Consider the following 17,874-nt stretch of genomic DNA (forward strand, 5'->3'; position numbering starts at 1 on the left):
AATATAAAAAACACTTCTAAATAATTCATAGATCAAAAAATAAATCACAAGGAAATTTAAAAAATATTTTATACTGAATGCTAATGAAAATACAATATATCAAAATTCCCAGGATTCAGCAAACATAATGCTTGGAAGGAAATTTTTAACTTTAGATACATATATTAGAAAAGAAAAGAATTACAGTAAATATTAAACTCGATTAATATCAGTGATGTTAAGGTTCCACTTTAAGAAGCTAGAAAAAGGGCAAAATAAACCCAAAGTAAGTAGGACATATAAAATAATAACAAAGAGGAACGGCCAAAATAGAAAATAGACAAACAACAGAGAAAATTAATAAAGTCAAAAGCTGTTTCTTTGAAAAGATCCACAAACTTCCAGTTACAATGATAAAAGAAAAAAGAAAACATATCACCAAAATCAGGAATGAATTATCACTACAGATCATATAGACATTAAAAGGACAGTAAGATTATATTTATGAACAATTTTATGCTACTAAATTTGACAACTTAGATGAAATGAACAAAATTCCATGACTAAACTTGAAACAAGATGAAACAAATTCTGAATAACCCTACATCTTTAAAAGAAATTGAATTCATTATCAAAGAAAACTAGAAACCCACAGTTTCACCAGAGAATTCTATCAATATTTAATAAAGGAATAACACCAATCTTATATTAAAAAAATTTTTTTTTAGAAAGTAGAAGAGAAGGAAACCCTTCTTAACTCATTTTAGGATGTCAGCATAAGCCTAATACCAAAACTTGAAATAAAACTACAAACAAGCCATGAAACCAAAAATTTTAAAATACTTCAAAATAAACATGGGATGACAACAAAAGCATATAAAAACCGATAGGGTATGACCAAAGTGTTACTCACAATTGAGTAGGGTTATCTCAGGAATCCAAGGATGGTGCAACATTTGATAGTGTGTCATTATAATTCACTCTATTAACAGGAAAAGAGAGAAAAGTCATGTGATCATCTCAATAAATAGCAAAGAAAAGCATTTGATATTCATCATTCATTTAAAACTTAAGGCAAAAATTCTTGACAAATCAAAAATAGAAGAGAACTTTTTAAACTCTATAAATTATACCTACCAGAAAATTACAGTAAATATTAAACTCAAAGGTGAAACCTCAGAAATAGAAGAATGAAGTATATTCATACAAAATAATAAGGGGAGATTCCAAAATATATCTTTAATAAATAAAAGTTGACTATACAAAACACACTCACACACAATTCTATGATTTTCTACAGGAACATACACAGATAGGTACATACATAGAAATAAGATTGGCAGAAAACACATCAGCCTGATAACCTCTGAGGACAGTGGTAAGGACCAGGATTGTTGGAAGCACAGGTTACAGGGTGTGGTTATAGGAGACTTTTTAGCCTTATCTACCATGTTTCTATTTGTTAAAAGGAGAATGCTGTTTTCACGAATTACTTAGATAACCAACAGGTAATTTTAACACCATAAATTTAAACTCAACATAGTATTGGAAGTCCAAATCAGAGCAATTAGGCAAGAAAAAGAAATAAAAGACACCCAAATTAGAAAGGAAGAAGTAAAACTGTCACTATTTGCAGATGACATGATATTATATATAGGAAACCCTAAAGACTCCACTAAAAAACTGTTAAACTACTAAACAAATTCAGTAAACTTGTGGGGTACAATTTCAACATGGAAAAATCTGTTGCATTTCTATACACTAATAAAGAACTAGCAGGAAGAAAAATTAAGAAAACAGCCCCATTTACAACTGCATCAAAAAGAATAAAATACCTAGGAATAAATATAACCAAGGAGGTGAAAGACCTGTCCAGTGAAAACTGTAAGACATTAATGAAATAAACTGAAGATAACATAGGAAAGATATTAAATTATCATTGATTAGAAAAATTAATATTGTTAAAATGTCCATATGACCCAAAGTAATCTACAGATTCAATGCAATCCCTATCAAAATCCCAATGTCATTTTTCACAGAAATAAAACAAACAAGTCTAAAATTTGTATGGAACCACAAAAGATTCCAAATAGCCAAAAAGTATTGAGAAAGAAGAGCATAGCAGGAAGCAAAATACTCCCTGATATCAAACTATATTACAAAGCTATAGTAATCAAAACAGAATGGTATTGTCATAAAAACAGACACACAGATCAATAAAACAGAATAGAGAGCCCAGAAATAAACCCATCATATAAATAAATTTACAACAATTAATTTACAAGAAAGGAAAGAAGAATATACAATGGAGAAAGGACAGTCTCTTCAATAAATGTTGCTGGGATAACTGGACAGCCAACATGCAAAAGAATGACACTGGACTACTATCTTACACAATACACAAAAAATAACTCAAAATAGGTTAAACACTTGAATGTAAGACCTGAAACCATAAAACTCCTCAAAGAAAATATAGGCAGTAAGCTCCTTAACATCATTCTTGCCAGTGATTTTTTGGATCTGACACCAAAAGCAAACGCAACAAAAGCAAAAATAAATAAGTGGGACTACATCAAACTAAAAAGCTTCTGTACAGCGAAGGAAACTATCAACAAAATAAAAAGGTAAGCTGCTGAATGGAAGAAAAGGGGTTAACGTCCAAAACATATAAAGAACTCATACTTATCAACAGCAGAAAAACAACCTGATTTTTAAAATGGCCTCAAGATCTGAACAGATAATTTTCCAAAGAAGATACCTAAATAGCCAACAGGTACATGCAAAGATGCTCAACATCACTAATCACCAGGGAAATGCAAATTAAAACCACAATAGATATCACCTCACACCTGTCAGAATGGCTATTATCAAAAAGACAACAAAAACAAGTGTTGGTGAGGATGTAGAGAAAAGGGAACCCTTGTACACCATTTGTGGGACTGTAAATTCGTGCAGTCACTATGGAAAACAGTATGAAGGTTCCTCAAAAAATTAAAAATAGAACTACCATATGATCCAGCAATTCTACTTCTGGTTATGTATCTGAAGGAAACCAAATCACTGTCTTGAAAAGATTATCTGCATCCTCACGTTCATTGCAGCATTATTTACAATAGCCAAGACATGGAAACAACCTAAGTGCCCATCAATAAATGAATGGATAAAGAAGATGGAGTATATATATATATATATATATACGTATATATATATATATATATATATATATACAATGAATACTACTCAGCCATAAAAAAACACGTTATCTTGCTATTTGCAACAACATGGATGGACCCTGAGGGCATTATTAAGTGAAATAAGACAAAGACAGACAAATAGCGTATAATCTCACTTATATGTGGAATCAAAAAAAACCAAAACAAGTTCATAGAAACAGAGAACAGACTGGTGCCTGCCAGGAGTTGGGGGGGTGGAGGAAATGCATGAAGGGGGTCAAAAGGTACAAACTTCCTTTTATAAAATAGTAAGTCATGGGGATGTAATGTACAGCATGGTAACTATAGTTAACAAAATTGTATTGTGCATTTGAAAGTCACTAAGAGAGTACATCTTAAAAGTCCTCATGACAAGAAAATTTTCTATATATGGTGACAGATGTTAACTAGATTATTGTGATCATTTTGCAATATATACAAATATCGCATCATTATGTTGCACACTTGAAACTAATATTATATGTCAATTATACCTCAAAAACGTAAAGAAATAAGTAAATAAGTAAGGTCTGGGCAAAACGGTCCTTTGTACCAGAGGTACATTGTAGATGATTAAACTATATGGTAAAAATTTTAAAAGCACTGTAAATATATACAAAAAACTACTTTTTTGTTTTTAAAGATAAGTATATTACTATAGGTAAGAAGTCAACTAGTTCCTTTTAGTTCCTTTTAAGTTTGGAGACCTTAAAGTTACTCTTTGAATGCCATTTGTTACACATCCTGGAACTGAATTGCTCCCATTTAGCAAATCAGGTAAATCTGGAGGATGTCAATTTACCAAACACAACACCTGACAGCACAGCCTCTAGAGTTTGCCAACTATCCTATATAGTAGAGTGAAATAGAAACTTTGACAGGTATTTTTTTCTTTTTATTCCTTTTTTGGAATACAACAAATCAGTCCTAAGGCTACTTGAATTTGCCTGAATTTTCACTAGATCTGACTAGTTCAATTTAGATTTTTAGGTTAGGATTTACCCTCACTTTCAGGCAAAGAACAGGAAAGCTGACTTTCCAGACTGAGGAAGCGGCATCAACATTTATTTTTTAATAAACACCTGCTGATTTGAAGATGGTTGAGTTATTCTAGTATACCCCTCCTGCAACTAAGCGTGGTCTAATTAATCCTCTCCTAAATGTGCGCGCGTGTGTGTGAAAATACACGAGCGAATGGAGAAAGGAAAAGGGAATAAGGAGCCCTCCTACAGCTCTACGCACCTCTGTTTCAGCGAGCTGGGGTCAATAAAGCAGAGGCACGGAGACACGGCGACTGGAGGCCAGGAGGTACCGGCACCGCCGAGCGCGGCACTGAGTGTTGAGACCGCGAAGGGGAGGGACGGCGCGGCATCTGCTCCTCCTCGGGTCGGGGCGGGCCCGAGAAAACCCGCCTCCCCAGTGCCGTCCTCTTCACGGAACCACAGGACAGCCATGCCGGGCCGCCTGCTGCGCGGCCTCTGGCAGCGATGGCGTCGTTACAAGTACCGCTTCGTACCCTGGATCGCGCTGAACCTAAGCCACAACCCGAGGTGAGAGGGCTGGGCGGCTCGACCAGGGCCGTTTTCCTCTAACCCACCGACGCCATCTAGACCGCTGGGACTTGGGTTAGAGGGCCGAGGTGGGCGGAGCTTCCGGAGGGCGACGCCTCAAGCAGGCGGAGCCTAAGACGACCCAGGGACCTGAGTGGGCGGGGCCCGAGGTGCGCAGCGCCCGAGGTGGGCGAGGCGGAGGCTGATGGAGTCCGATGGAGTCCGAGTTGGGCTGGGGGCCTGAAGAGGGCGCGGGGCTTTTAGGTGGGCGGGGGCTAAGGCCTATTTCCCGTCGTCCCTGGCGCGGCGAGGTACGCTAGGACCCGATCGCCCGCGGGCTTTGGATGGAGTTCTCGCTTTTGCTTCTGCAGGGGCTGGGGTGCCTGGGTTTGGGGGAAAAATAGGAACTTTTGAAAAAGAAAAGAACTTGTACAACATGAGGGTGCGTGGACTTCTCTCCGCCAAGGCAGTTAGAAGCTTGAAGTTCCTTAGAAAAGCCAAACCGTGGTTTATTTTCACAGCTCCGTAGTTGGTATGGAGAAAACAGCGCAGCTCGGCTGTGAGGATAACAGCTTGGAGTAGCTGATGTATAAAAACGAGCAAAAAACCAATAAAAGCATGTCGGAATATTGGATTTAGAATACGGATTCAGCGCTTGAAGAAGGGGATCTAGCTGAGTGGGTGGCCGTAGGATCATTGTTATTGCCGGCTTTAGTAAGTGGCCTGCTTGTGGTCTGGAAGAAGTCAACGTAATGCTCACTTAAATAGGCAAACGAGCTCCATTGAAGGCTGGTTAGTAACCAAAGAGCTTTCCCAGAGTTTCATACTACGGAAACGTGAATTCAGCTGCATCATTACTAGAATGGTGAGGCGGAAATTGGTTCAAGTAAAACAAGAAGTAAAAATAATAATTAAAAACTATTTACGGAAATAAAAAGTGATCATTAAAGAAGTAATTACTGTGGTGGTGTGATGAATTGGGAGATTGGGATTGACATATATACACTAGTATGTATAAAATAGATAATAACCTGCTGTATAAAAAAATACATAAAATTAAATTAAAAATAAAAAAGTAATTACTCCTGGGAGAGAATGTGACAAAATATATAATGTTAACTTAGATTTGTCTTTGAAACTACACGCGTGTGAAAAGAGCCATTGCAATATGAGGATTCTCATTATGTAATAACATTCACATAATGGCTTTGGGTGTAGTGGGAAACTAGCCCTGTTTCCGCTTCTGGCTCTCCCATTTACCCGCTTTCGGACCATGGGCAAGTTCCCTAACATCTTCAAGCTTGAGTTTCCTTGTCTGCAAAAATGGGGTAATGAATGTAAGGACCCAACAGAATGTGGTATGTAATGGGCCTTTCATAAGCATTAGCTGTTGTTGACTTGTGTAGGTATTGTTGGGAGTCAGGTAACTAGAACTAAACCTAAAAAACTCTTTTCTGAACTTCGTAGTTTTATGCCCTTCAAACACATGAGAATAATCTTCATACAGGCCAGTAACCCAGAAGACATCAAGACAGTCTGGCTTTTATCAGTTGAGGGTAGTGAATAGAAACTTTTCCCATTTTCAGGACCCTCCGATATGTTCCAGAGGAATCCAAAGACAAAGTTATCTCAGATGAAGAGGTCCTAGGAACATTACTGAAAGTTTTCCAGGCTCTATTCGTAAATGATTTCAATAAACAATCAGATATCTTGACTGTGTTTCCAGAACCTGTTAAAACAAAATATCAAGACCTACTGTCAGTTCAGCATCCAGGGGTGAAACAGCTTGAATACAGACATCAACAGCAAAATACCTTTACACCAGAAGAAATTCTTTATAAGACATTGGGTTTCAGTGTCACCCGAGCACCTAGCACATTGATTTCGGCTGGAAAAGGTGTCTTCGTTAACAAAGGATTGGTACCAAAAGGCGCGGTTGTATCTATGTATCCTGGTAATGACATAATTAGTACTTGGCCAAGAGTTTCTTATAAAAAAATATAAGTTCAACAAAATGCTTATCCCTGTAATCCTTGGAGTAAAGGGTTGTATTGGAAACTCTGATTTCCACAGATTTTTCTTTTTTCCACAGATTTTTAAACCCTGATTTGGAAATTAACTGTTTGTAAATTATCTCATGTATTAGAAAGTATCCTGGAGTATTTGTTGGGATAAATGCATTTTTCTTTTAAGGAAATTTTTCTAATCAATGTTTAAATTTAGGAGATTATAGTATGGCCTACTTTGATAAGACTGATTACTTAGAAATCACTAGAGAATAAGTCAGTTTGGCTTAGCTAACTAATAATTAAAGGTAAAAAATGATATGGGTTAAAACATGAAAGATAAAATTTAAACCTATAAATCACTGAATAAAGATCTTCCTGCCATTTCTAAACTTGAAAAGTAAAGAAGCGTCTTTTCAAAAGATCATTGACTAGCATGCTAAGTAGAATGTTACTTGTTAAACATATTATTTGGTGTAGTGGAAAGTATGCGTGAATGTTTGTCAGATAGACCTATGTTTTTAAAAAGTCATTCTACTATTTTTTAATTCTGTGTCCCTAAGCAAGTGAGTCTCAGTTTCCTCCTACACAACTATCCTAACTCCACAGAGACTAAATAGGACAAGCCAGCAACAAACAAATTAATAGTAAAATAAATAGATTAACATGCCTGGAACATAGGAAGCACCCTGTAAGTATTAATTTCTCCTTTCCTTCATTGCCAATGAAAGGAAAACAACCTGAATGTCAGACTCATCTATTCCCGTATATATCTACATTATTTAATTATTAATAAAAATACTTTTCTTAAAAGGCTCTTTAATAGATGACAAATCACACTCTACTTTAAAAAATAAAAACAAAAACACAGCTTTGTAAAACTGAACCTAAAATGGGGTGTTCACATTTTTTTAACCAAAATAGTCGTATTTTATTTGGCTGTGTGGACAAGTTGGTTCTGTGCTCCTTCTGCTATTGGCCACTCTTTAATGAGGGAAGGTAGCCAAAGAGAATCTGATGGTCTAGACTGGAGGTGAAACTTTAGAAAAAGGCAGAGAAATTAAAACAAATTCTTCCATGTTATGTTTATGTTCCAGAGAAAGGTCCTTATCATGATGTTTATGATTTTTATAGGTTGCTGTAATAATGTCTTTGTCTTGTATACTAGGTACAGTATATCAAAAGTATGAGCCAATCTTTTTCCAGTCCATTGGAAATCCGTTTATTTTTAGATGCCTGGATGGGGTACTCATTGATGGAAATGACAAAGGAATATCAAAAGTTGTGTACAGGTAAGTTGGTGCCGTGTTCAAATTTAATTATAGGAGGTAGAACCACACCACAATGACTCTGACCACTAGCGTTTGTACTTTAAAGAAAAATCATTTAGGCAGCTGCCCTATTGATTAGACAAAAGTTTTTTAAGAAAAATTTCACTGTTCAATTCTAGGGTTAACTTTCAATTTTAAGATACAGAGGAAAAATGTCTTAGCTAATGCTTTCACCTGTTTCAGATCTTGCAACGGGAGGGATCAACTTGGCCCTTTAAAAATGAGTGATAGTACATGGCTAACGTCAGAAATTCATAATCCACTGGCTGTAGGACAGTACGTCAACAATTGTTCAAATGGTAAGTTGGTACCTTGGGGCTGTGAGATATAAATACAGCAGTGGTAATGCTCCTCCTTTGCCATGTGACTGAGTGCCAGAGGCAGTTAACATTTCAGCTATTCTAAGCCCTTGAGTAAACTCTAACTTTATAATAGCTGATATCAAAGAGAGAATTCGGGGAGATAATGATATACATTAACTGGAATTCTTTAACTTACTATTTTTATTCTGATTTTTCAGTAAATATAGGCAATTGATAACTGCCCTTTTGATCATTATTATTTTAATATTTTTTAATACTTAGAGATTATTTTGTCAGTGCCTCAACATAGCCTTATAGATTACTCACTAGACACTAGACTGGTATCCTCTTTCTGTTGCTAAGTTTGTGAGTTACCTACCTTCTCTAGGACTTAACTTTCCTACAAGTTTGATCATCTGGCTACATTTAACATAGACTTTGGTGTTAGGGAGACATGAATTTGAAGCCTGATTCTTCTACTTAACCTTTACCCTTTCTGAACCTGTTTCCTGATCTTCAAAAAGTAAATGAAACATCCAAACATATGTATATAGATATATAATCTAGCAGTGCCTAGAACATAATAGTGATTATTAATTTGAACATTTTCTGAAAATTTAGAAAACCATACATCAAGTGCCATAATTCAGTACATAATTCATGACCTTATAAAATGTCTCTGTTTCTAAAAAATTCTGTACTTGTTCCTAGACAGAGCAGCTAATGTCTGTTATCAGGAATTTGATGTGCCTGCAGTTTTCCCTATAGAACTGAAGCAGTATCTTCCAAACATTGCGTACAGCTATGACAAACAAAGGTTAGTCTTCTGGAAGAGCTTTTCCTGTCTTCTGTCTTATGCTGTACCTAAAAATATATATATTTTCTATGAAAAAACTATATAGAGATTGGGGTAAGTTTTTTAGTGAAAAATTATAACAGATTTTTATGTGCATTACACTTTAGTGTGTTAATGTAGGTTATCTGAAATTTAAAATTTTCCATTAACTTAGCTTATTCTGATTATTACCCACTTTTATTCTGTGTAGTATTTTATAAGTTATCAACCTTAAAGTTTGTTTCAGGTGACTGTTGTTTTTCCTACGTACAAAATCTTCAAATAAATTTTACTTTAAGGATCCTGGTCTCCATTTTACATGGAAGCACCCAGTTGAAGAAAGGGACCAAATTAGACTATTACTTCTTTTGCCTACTTCACTATTAGGTTCAGAAACTTAGTCAAAAAAAGGGAAATATTCAGAAGATATGAATTTTTAAATCTGCTTTTGTTTTTACCATAATTTAATTTTTTATACAATTGTTAAAGGTTACTTTCCATGTACAGTTATTACAAAATATTGGCTATATTCCCCATGTTGTACAGTACACCCTTGTGGCCTTACACCCAGCATTTTGTACCTCTCATTCCCCCGCCCCTATGTTGACCCTAGTAACCACTAGTTTGTTCTCTATATCTCTGTCTGCTTCTTTTTTGTTATATTCACTGGTTTGTTGTATTTTTTAGATTCCACATATAAGTGATAAGAATATATGTATTTTTTTAAATAATGTTATTTATTTTGGGCAGCATTGGGTCTTCATTGTTGCGCATGGGCTTTCTCTAGTTGCAGCGAGCAGGGGCTACTCTTCGTTGCAGTGCACGGGCTTCTCATTGCGGTGGCTTCTCGTTACAGAGCACGGGCTCTGGGCGTGCGGGCTTCAGTAGTTGCAGCACATGGGCTCAGTGGTTGTGGCATGCGGGCCCTAGAGCACACAGGCTTCAGTAGTGTTGGCACGCAGGGTCAGCAGTTGTAGCTCGCGGGCTCTAGAGCACAGGCTCAGTAGTTGTGGTGCACGGGCTTAGTTGCTCCGTAGCATGCGGGATCTTCCTGGACCAGGGGTTGAACCCGTGTCCCCTGCATTGGCAGGAAGATTCTTAATCACTGCGCCACCAGGGAAGTCCCTGTATTTTTATTGTAACATTTCTTCTCTGATCGATCATTAAGTGGAAAGTACCGAGAATACTCAAGTAACAATTTTTAAATATAAGTAATTCTGTAGAGCTAAGAGTTCTTTATTAACAATGCTATAGGAAGATATTGTCTTTATATCATTTCACTGAGCTGCCAATTGCTAGCAAACTTTATTTTGTACAGGTCCTATTAAATTGTCTTTTGAAGATGAATGATATTTAAAACTTAGACTATTCCCTGTACTTAAACCTTGGTAACTTTCATGTCTATGTGTGTGTATTTAACAATGAGGTTTTTTTAGCCTTATACTCTGGGGCATAATATTATTACTATTCAACAAGTACAAGAAAAGTTAAATGAGTAGGAACATTGAAGGTGTGCATTATGTCTTGTGTCCATAAAAAGTATTTTTTTAATTCCCATAAATTATAAAGTAATGTTTCCATCTTTGCAGAATACAAAGATACAAATTAATTTTTTTAAGTGTTGATTATAATAAATTATAATGTCATTTTAAAATGCTTTTTGTGATACCAGTTTTGAGGGCTTGAACATAGAAACAACATTTTCAAAAGAAGTAGTCAGTTGTATAAACAATTGACTTGTGGTCTTTTTAAATAATACAAAATAAACATACTCTAAAATGCCTTCATCAGTGATAAGAACTATTTCCTCATGGAAATCAGATACATAAAGTAAGATGATAGTAAGGAATCTGAATAAAATTCTCTAAAATCCATATTGGTTGTATTAAAACATGAGCTTGTATCTGTTAATACTTCTAATTTTGTCTATGTTTCTTTTTGTTTTCAGTCCACTTCGATGTGTCATTCTTGTCGCACTCAGGGACATCAAACAAGGAGAAGAGCTTTTTTCAAACTACTATACAATTGTCAGCTAACTGTATGAAATTAGGTTTTCTATTCAGCTATTGAGTTAATTCTAAATGTTTTTGTTGTTTCTCTGAGTTCCACCTGCAGAGCAAATATTTTGAAACCTAATTGGAGTGGGAACTTTTTAGTTTTTATTGATATTTGTGTTTCAGTTCCATCATGAAAGCTATTTGCTTCATTACAATTTCAAATTTGTAATGCAATTCCAGTGTTAATTGGTTTTCACCTAAGTACACAGTAGTTTACTAAATTAAAACCCACTGTCTGAACTTACAGTTTCAACTTTTCTTTTGTATATTTTGATTATCTCTGTGGTGGTTTATCAAATTTTAGCCAAGTCATCAGCAATTCTTGTACTATTGATGTGTACTAACTTCCATAAAGACTTAATTTTTCCAGAATATTCTAAAACCAAAAATATTTGTGTTGTCATGAGTTAATTGGGGTGTGTTTGTGTGTGATTTAAAGATTGTTTTAGGGACTTCCCTGGTGGCACAGTGGTTAAGAATCTGCCTGCCAGTGCAGGGGACATGGGTTCGAGCCCTGGTCTGGGAAGATCCCACGTGCCGTGGAACAACTAAGCCCGTGAGCCACAACTACTGAGCCTGTGCTCTAGAGCCCGCGTGCCACAACTACTGAGCCCACGTGCCACAACTACTGAAGCCCGTGCACCTAGAGCCCATGCTCCACAACAAGAGAAGCCACCACAATGAGAAGCCCGTGCACTGCAATGAAGACTAGCCCCGGCTCGCTGCAACTAGAGAAAGCCCATATGCAGCAACAAAGACCCAACACAGCCAAAAATAAATAAATTTATTTTTTAAAAAAATTTAACAGAAACAAAAAAAAGATTGTTTTAGCTGGTTAAGGGGAAAATGGGGGGTCATCATACTATTTACTGTATGTGAACATTTACACACACACACACACACACACAGTTTAAGAGTGTAAGATTGTTTTGGCATGGAATTATAGTTAAAAGATGGTGGTGGGAGGAACGCCTATCCCCTATTCCACACTTCTCATATTTGGACAGCTTCCATAAGTAATTCTCCTGCCTCTTTCTCCACCCACTGGCGAAAGAGTGATTTTCTGAGATTATCTTTAGGGAAGAACTAGGCACCCATGGCCCAAACCCCTCTAGTTCCTTTTCTGTGGACTCTCCCAGCTGAGTCTGTTCTGGGCTGCTCTCTGCCCTGTGCAGGGAGTAGCCTGTAGTCAGTCAGCCCAGCCAGTGAAGGAGTGAGTTTAGTTCAGAGGTAGAGTATTAGTGAGCTGACCTGGTCTTAGCTCTGAAGCCACATTCTCCAGTTTTATTAGTAAGAGTTACTTTGATCTCCATCAACCTGACTCCTGCATCCAACCCTCAGTTCCAAACTTGGATAGGGAGGAGGGTGTTATTTTTTGGGCCCCTCAAATCCTAACATGGCACCTATACAACCAGATTCTGACCATCTCCAATGCTACACCAACAGCTTTTCTCAGTTTATTGCAATTTCAGTGGCCTCCTAACTGCCTTCCCTGTTTCCATTCCTGCCCCTTTTACAGAATAGAACACCAAGAGGGATTCTTTCAAACACAAATCAGATCCTAACCCGCCTCTGCTCAGAACTCTGATTACTCCTGCTTTGGAGTAAATGCCGGTCTTTCATTACCTCTGATCTCACGTCCTGCTCACTCCACCCAGCCACACCTGCCTCCTTGCCACTCCTAGAGCCTGCCGGGCACACTCCCACCTCAGGGCTTTTGCACTAGTTCTCTCTGCCTCCAAAAACCTCCCCCCAGATAGCCATACAGCTCATTCCCTGTCACCTTGCCTAACCAACCTATGGAAATTTACAATCCCCAACCGCCAACCCCTAAAATCCCCATCCATTTCTTCTCTGTAGTATTTATCATGTATGTCCATGTAAATCCATGGAAGCATCTCTTTTTCTCAGGCTCATTTGTTTTTTATTTGTGCCGCCAAGATTCTGAGATGCCGGGGGACTCATATCGTTAAAAAAGCCAAGCCACTTGATCAAGAAGATCCTATTGGGCTTCCCTGGTGGCGCAGTGGTTGAGAGTCTGCCTGCCGATGCAGGGGACACGGGTTCGTGCCCCGGTACGGGAAGATCCCACATGCCGCGGAGCGGCTGGGCTCGTGAGCCATGGCCACTGAGCCTGCGCGTCCGGAGCCTGTGCCCCGCAACGGGAGAGGCCACAACAGTGAGAGGCCCGCGTACAGCAAATAAATAAATAAATAATAAGATCCTATTACTCAGAACTTTATGTAAAATACAGAAACTTAACTCCTGTGGCCGTATTAGGTATTTAGGAGTGAAGTATTGCAATGTAAAAGACTTTTTAAAAATAAGTCAGAGGACTTCCCTGGTGGCGTAGTGGTTGGGAGTCTCCCTGCCGATGCAGGGGATATGGGTTCGAGCCCTGGTCCGGGGTGATCCCACATGCCGCGGAGCGGCTAGGCCCGTGCGCCACAGCTGCTGAGCCTGCGCTCTAGAGCCCGTGCTCCGCAGCTGAGGCCGCCGCAGTGAGAAGCCCACGCACTGCAACAAGGACCCAACGCAGCCAAAAATAAATAAAAATAAAACAAATTTATAAATAAATAAGTCAGAAAAAAATGCATATTATATAGAAAGAGAACAAATATGGTAAAAAGTTAATTGTTTAATCTGGATTGTTCTTCATACTGTTATTTTAACTTTTGTCTTAAAAGTTTTATTATTTTAAGTTGGGAGAAACGTCACCATCAGCTTAAGAGTCATCAAACATTTAGTGAATGCCTACTATGTGAAGGGTCCTGGAAGATTCAAAGAATAAAACATAGTTCCTGCTGATAAAATGCTTACAATGGTACTATAAAGCGTACCCAGTACCATGACTTGGTCTGGACTGGAGAGGTGAAGATATTTTTAAAAAATAAAACATTGGTTTTTTTTAAAGAACCACTTTTTCCTTACTAGAATATTTTTTAAGGTTTATAAATGACATATCATTTCTGACATGCTTATGAAATGCTTTTATTAATTCTACACCAGGAAACAACTTTGTGGCAGTATTGGCTTTTTGTGTAAAAACAATCTCATCAAAATCGAGGTACACTATAGAGCATGTGTCTCTCTAAAGTGAATATGCCAGCTATAGTATATTAAACCTTGAAAAATGTGAGCATTTCTGGTCTAGGACTATGACTTCACTGCCCTGTGCACTGTTTTGTCAGAGAACCCAGATAGCCACAGAGAAGAGAATAAAGATCAGAGATCACTTACCTGGGTGGGAAACTGTAAACAGTGCTATATCTCAGGGACTAATTTAAGTTAAAAATGAAAGTGTGGGGCTTCCCTGGTGGCGCAGTGGTTGAGAGTCCGCCTGCCGATGCAGGGGACACGGGTTCGTGCCTCGGTCCGGGAAGATCCCACGTGCCGCGGAGCGGCTGGGCCCGTGAGCCATGGCCACTGAGCCTGCGCGTCCGGAGTCTGTGCTCTGCAACGGGAGAGGCCACAACAGTGAGAGGCCCGCGTACCGCAAAAAAAAAAAAAAAAAAAAAAGAAAGTGTGTATAATGAAATACCCAATTTACAGATGACATGAAATCTTTAAGTCAGAGAAGCAGCTGGCTCAAAAAGTATACCATTGATGGAAATCATGGCCAAAATGGGTAAGGTCTACAAGTGACTAGATTATTCTGCTCCCACAAGGCTCTCCTCCCTCCCCTAAAAGACTAAAGCGCTATGCTCTTATATGGCGTTTGGCTGACCTCTTGGCTGTATTCAAAACACTGGTCCTTGTACCTCCTTTGAAGGCACTTCTGTGTATGTGTCCACCAGATAGCCCTGCACATTAAGGAAGAAATGTGGTTTTAGATAAGCAACTGAAGCAGAGACGTCAAGGTTTTTATCCTCCTCTTGTCCTTGTACAAAATCTGGACATTACGTGCAATCTGATCACTGCATATTAAGAATGGAACTACAGAGAGAAAGCTCTGGTCAGAGCAAGTGAAATATGGGGACAGACTTGTGAAATTAGGCTAAGGTGAGATATTTAGCTTGAAAAGATGAAGACTTAGGGAAGATATTTCTAGAGTCTACTAAACTATGAATATTATGATAAGGAAGACTAGTTTACTATAAATATATTGTCAAATAATAACATCTGATCAAATTTCAGATTTCATGTCTTCCTAAATGACAACAGTTACTGAGAAACTTGTTTGAAACATAACAGACATTCAATAAATACTTCCTGAATGAAACTAAAAGTATGTACAATCCCCACTTTGGGATAACGAGAATTTTATTATAGATGGAAATTTATTTTAGAGGAGTTAAAGAAAACTTATTTTATCTACCAATTTTATTACTTACCTATCAAATATCTTATTTACTACATCTAAAACCAACTTAACAGTGGTTAAATATCTACCCATGTGTTATAGCTTAAAAATTATTAAATAAAAATCTATTTGTGGCAAATACTCACACGAACCAAGAAAAAAAAAGATTTCCAGATTTTTATTTCTGGAACTGTACACCAGGTATTAAAGTACAACAAATACAAAATAATGCTCAAAAAAATCAGTGTTTATGTACAAATATTAAAATCAATGCAACAATAGCAACTTCCTCTTGAACATCTGATACTAAAACTTGTTCTGATTGTCACTAATCAATCTCATACTCACAGCGTACTTATTTCAAACTGGGACAATTGGAATCACTGGTCATCTAAGAGGAGTTTTAATATCTACCATATTTAACAATAAAACTAATAGTTTCCTCCTTTTAGTGAAAAAATTAAGAACTTTTTAAAAAACATAGTAATGTCAATATTTTTATAAATTATTTCGATTTCCATTTGTAGACAATGTGCTTTGAAACTCTGGGCAAACAATCTCCTTGGTGGTCAGGTTTATTTGTTGGTTTACATTCAAAGTTGAAGTATTCACTAGAGACTTTGGTTAAATTAAACAGTATCACTATGCTCTATTCGATCTGACGTTCTCAAATATTATGACCCTCAATTGTAAAAATTAAAAAGGAAACAATTGCACAATTCTTTGACCTAATTGTACACACTTTAGTATTGTTTAAACAGTATTCTACATCCTTCAAGTAAATTCAGCAGTTGACCATGACAAGAGGAAAACTAAACACTGAAAAAGCTAGCATGAAAAAGTGGAGTACAACTAACAAAAGTAAAGTATTGCTATAATCACAGCACCAGTTTCACTTCTAAATGAATCCGCTGTCCTCTTCAAACCCCCTGTACATAAAAGACACATCAGCCAACACTGCAACTGCTCACCATGGATTTTTGGTTTGTTCATACAAAAATAATATGGCAAAGGAAAAAGAAAAAAGAATTTATCACAGTTTGTTATAAGAATTGTGCTTAACACTTGATAATAAAGGCATTATTGTTTCTTCTTATGACTGCAAATCAGTTATTTTCATGCTCTCAAACGCAATTCTTCTAATAAACAGTAACAAATTCTCTGTTAAGATGCTTAAACGGAAAGGAAAAAACCCAGTAAATCCAGATTTAAAAGGAAATTCAATAAATAGCTATTTTACATGAATAAAGTCATAGTGGTACAATTTATGAATGTCACATCAAGCATGCACAAAAATGGTATTATACATGGAGGAAGCAGTCAGAAAATATTGAATTAGATCTAAAAAGAGATGAAGACTTTACATATATATACAAAAATCTTGCAAATTATTGCCTCATTTTAACAAGGAATTAAAAGTAAACGTTACCAGCCAGTTAGCGCTCTCTAAGAGGCTAAAATCAGATTGGCGTTTAAAAATCCATTAAACTAGCTGGAAATTATTTTTCTCTCATATCATTTCTGGATTTTGGTCAAAAATCTTTATTTAAATAACTAAAGTGTCCATTCAACTTGCTGATAATCAAAACTTCAGATAAGAAACACTGTTTCCATCTTATATCAAGATCCCAGCAATGCATAGATAAACTGAATATATTACTGCATCAGCTACTGAGAATGGGCATGTTCATTTAAGTGCAACTGGTATTAGCATTCAGTCATCTTTGTGTAAATTATTTTATACAGACCAGCCACTGTAAACCCAGGGTAAAAATTAAAGTTATAACAATGGAAGATTATGGCCAGTATCTTACTAAATTATAGGTGTATTCATTTTTAACAAAAGAAATTAGGTTCAAAGTTTAGCACAACACCACAGCAATAAGAAGCTGACAACTTGGAAAACAATATCTGAAAGCAACATAGAACCCAGGCTACCCATTATTTACTGTGTGCATACAGGAATGCTAGACTTTAGATGTATAAATTAGAGACTGACTTTAAGTTATTAATTTAACTACTTTTCGTCCACTGTGCTAAACTAACTTTTATAGTAAATGTGCTAATGCGTAAACACTTCAAAGCAATCTTCATTAAAATGCTGCAAAGAAAAGAATACACATCATCCAAAACTAAGGATGTCATTGCAGTTCACAGTTTGTATAATAAATACCCTCCCTTTCCATCACTACTAAGGTAACTACATTCTATCTATTCATCAGCACAACCTTGAAGCGACTTATACTTACAAATATCAGCAATGTAGCCAAACATTTAAGTTTCTGCAAAGCAAGACAAC

At 36.9% G+C, this 17,874-nt stretch overlaps 1 protein-coding gene across 1 annotated transcript; it reads left to right on the top strand.

The window, feature by feature from the left end:
* Nucleotides 1-4,643: 4,643 nt before the first annotated feature.
* Nucleotides 4,644-11,516, top strand: SETD9 (SET domain containing 9). Its single transcript, XM_029218784.1, has 6 exons — nt 4,644-4,741; nt 6,328-6,695; nt 7,916-8,039; nt 8,262-8,377; nt 9,092-9,197; nt 11,164-11,516. Exons 1-6 carry the CDS (start codon nt 4,644-4,646, stop codon nt 11,249-11,251), a joined length of 900 nt encoding a protein of 299 aa, XP_029074617.1. The 3' UTR covers nt 11,252-11,516.
* Nucleotides 11,517-17,874: the final 6,358 nt, after the last annotated feature.

Source organism: Monodon monoceros, unplaced genomic scaffold (genome assembly GCF_005190385.1).
Source record: "Monodon monoceros isolate NGI ecotype Baffin Bay Population unplaced genomic scaffold, NGI_Narwhal_1 Super_Scaffold_12, whole genome shotgun sequence".
Classification (NCBI taxonomy): domain Eukaryota; kingdom Metazoa; phylum Chordata; class Mammalia; order Artiodactyla; family Monodontidae; genus Monodon; species Monodon monoceros.

Bases quoted from the DNA above. Each gene is read 5' to 3' on its own strand.
- SETD9 (XM_029218784.1), top strand. From the start codon at position 4,644: ATGCCGGGCCGCCTGCTGCGCGGCCTCTGGCAGCGATGGCGTCGTTAC. The intron at 4,742-6,327 runs GTGAGAGGGCTG...TCCCATTTTCAG, and splicing joins AACCTAAGCCACAACCCGAG to GACCCTCCGATATGTTCCAG. The intron at 8,378-9,091 runs GTAAGTTGGTAC...ACTTGTTCCTAG, and splicing joins CGTCAACAATTGTTCAAATG to ACAGAGCAGCTAATGTCTGT.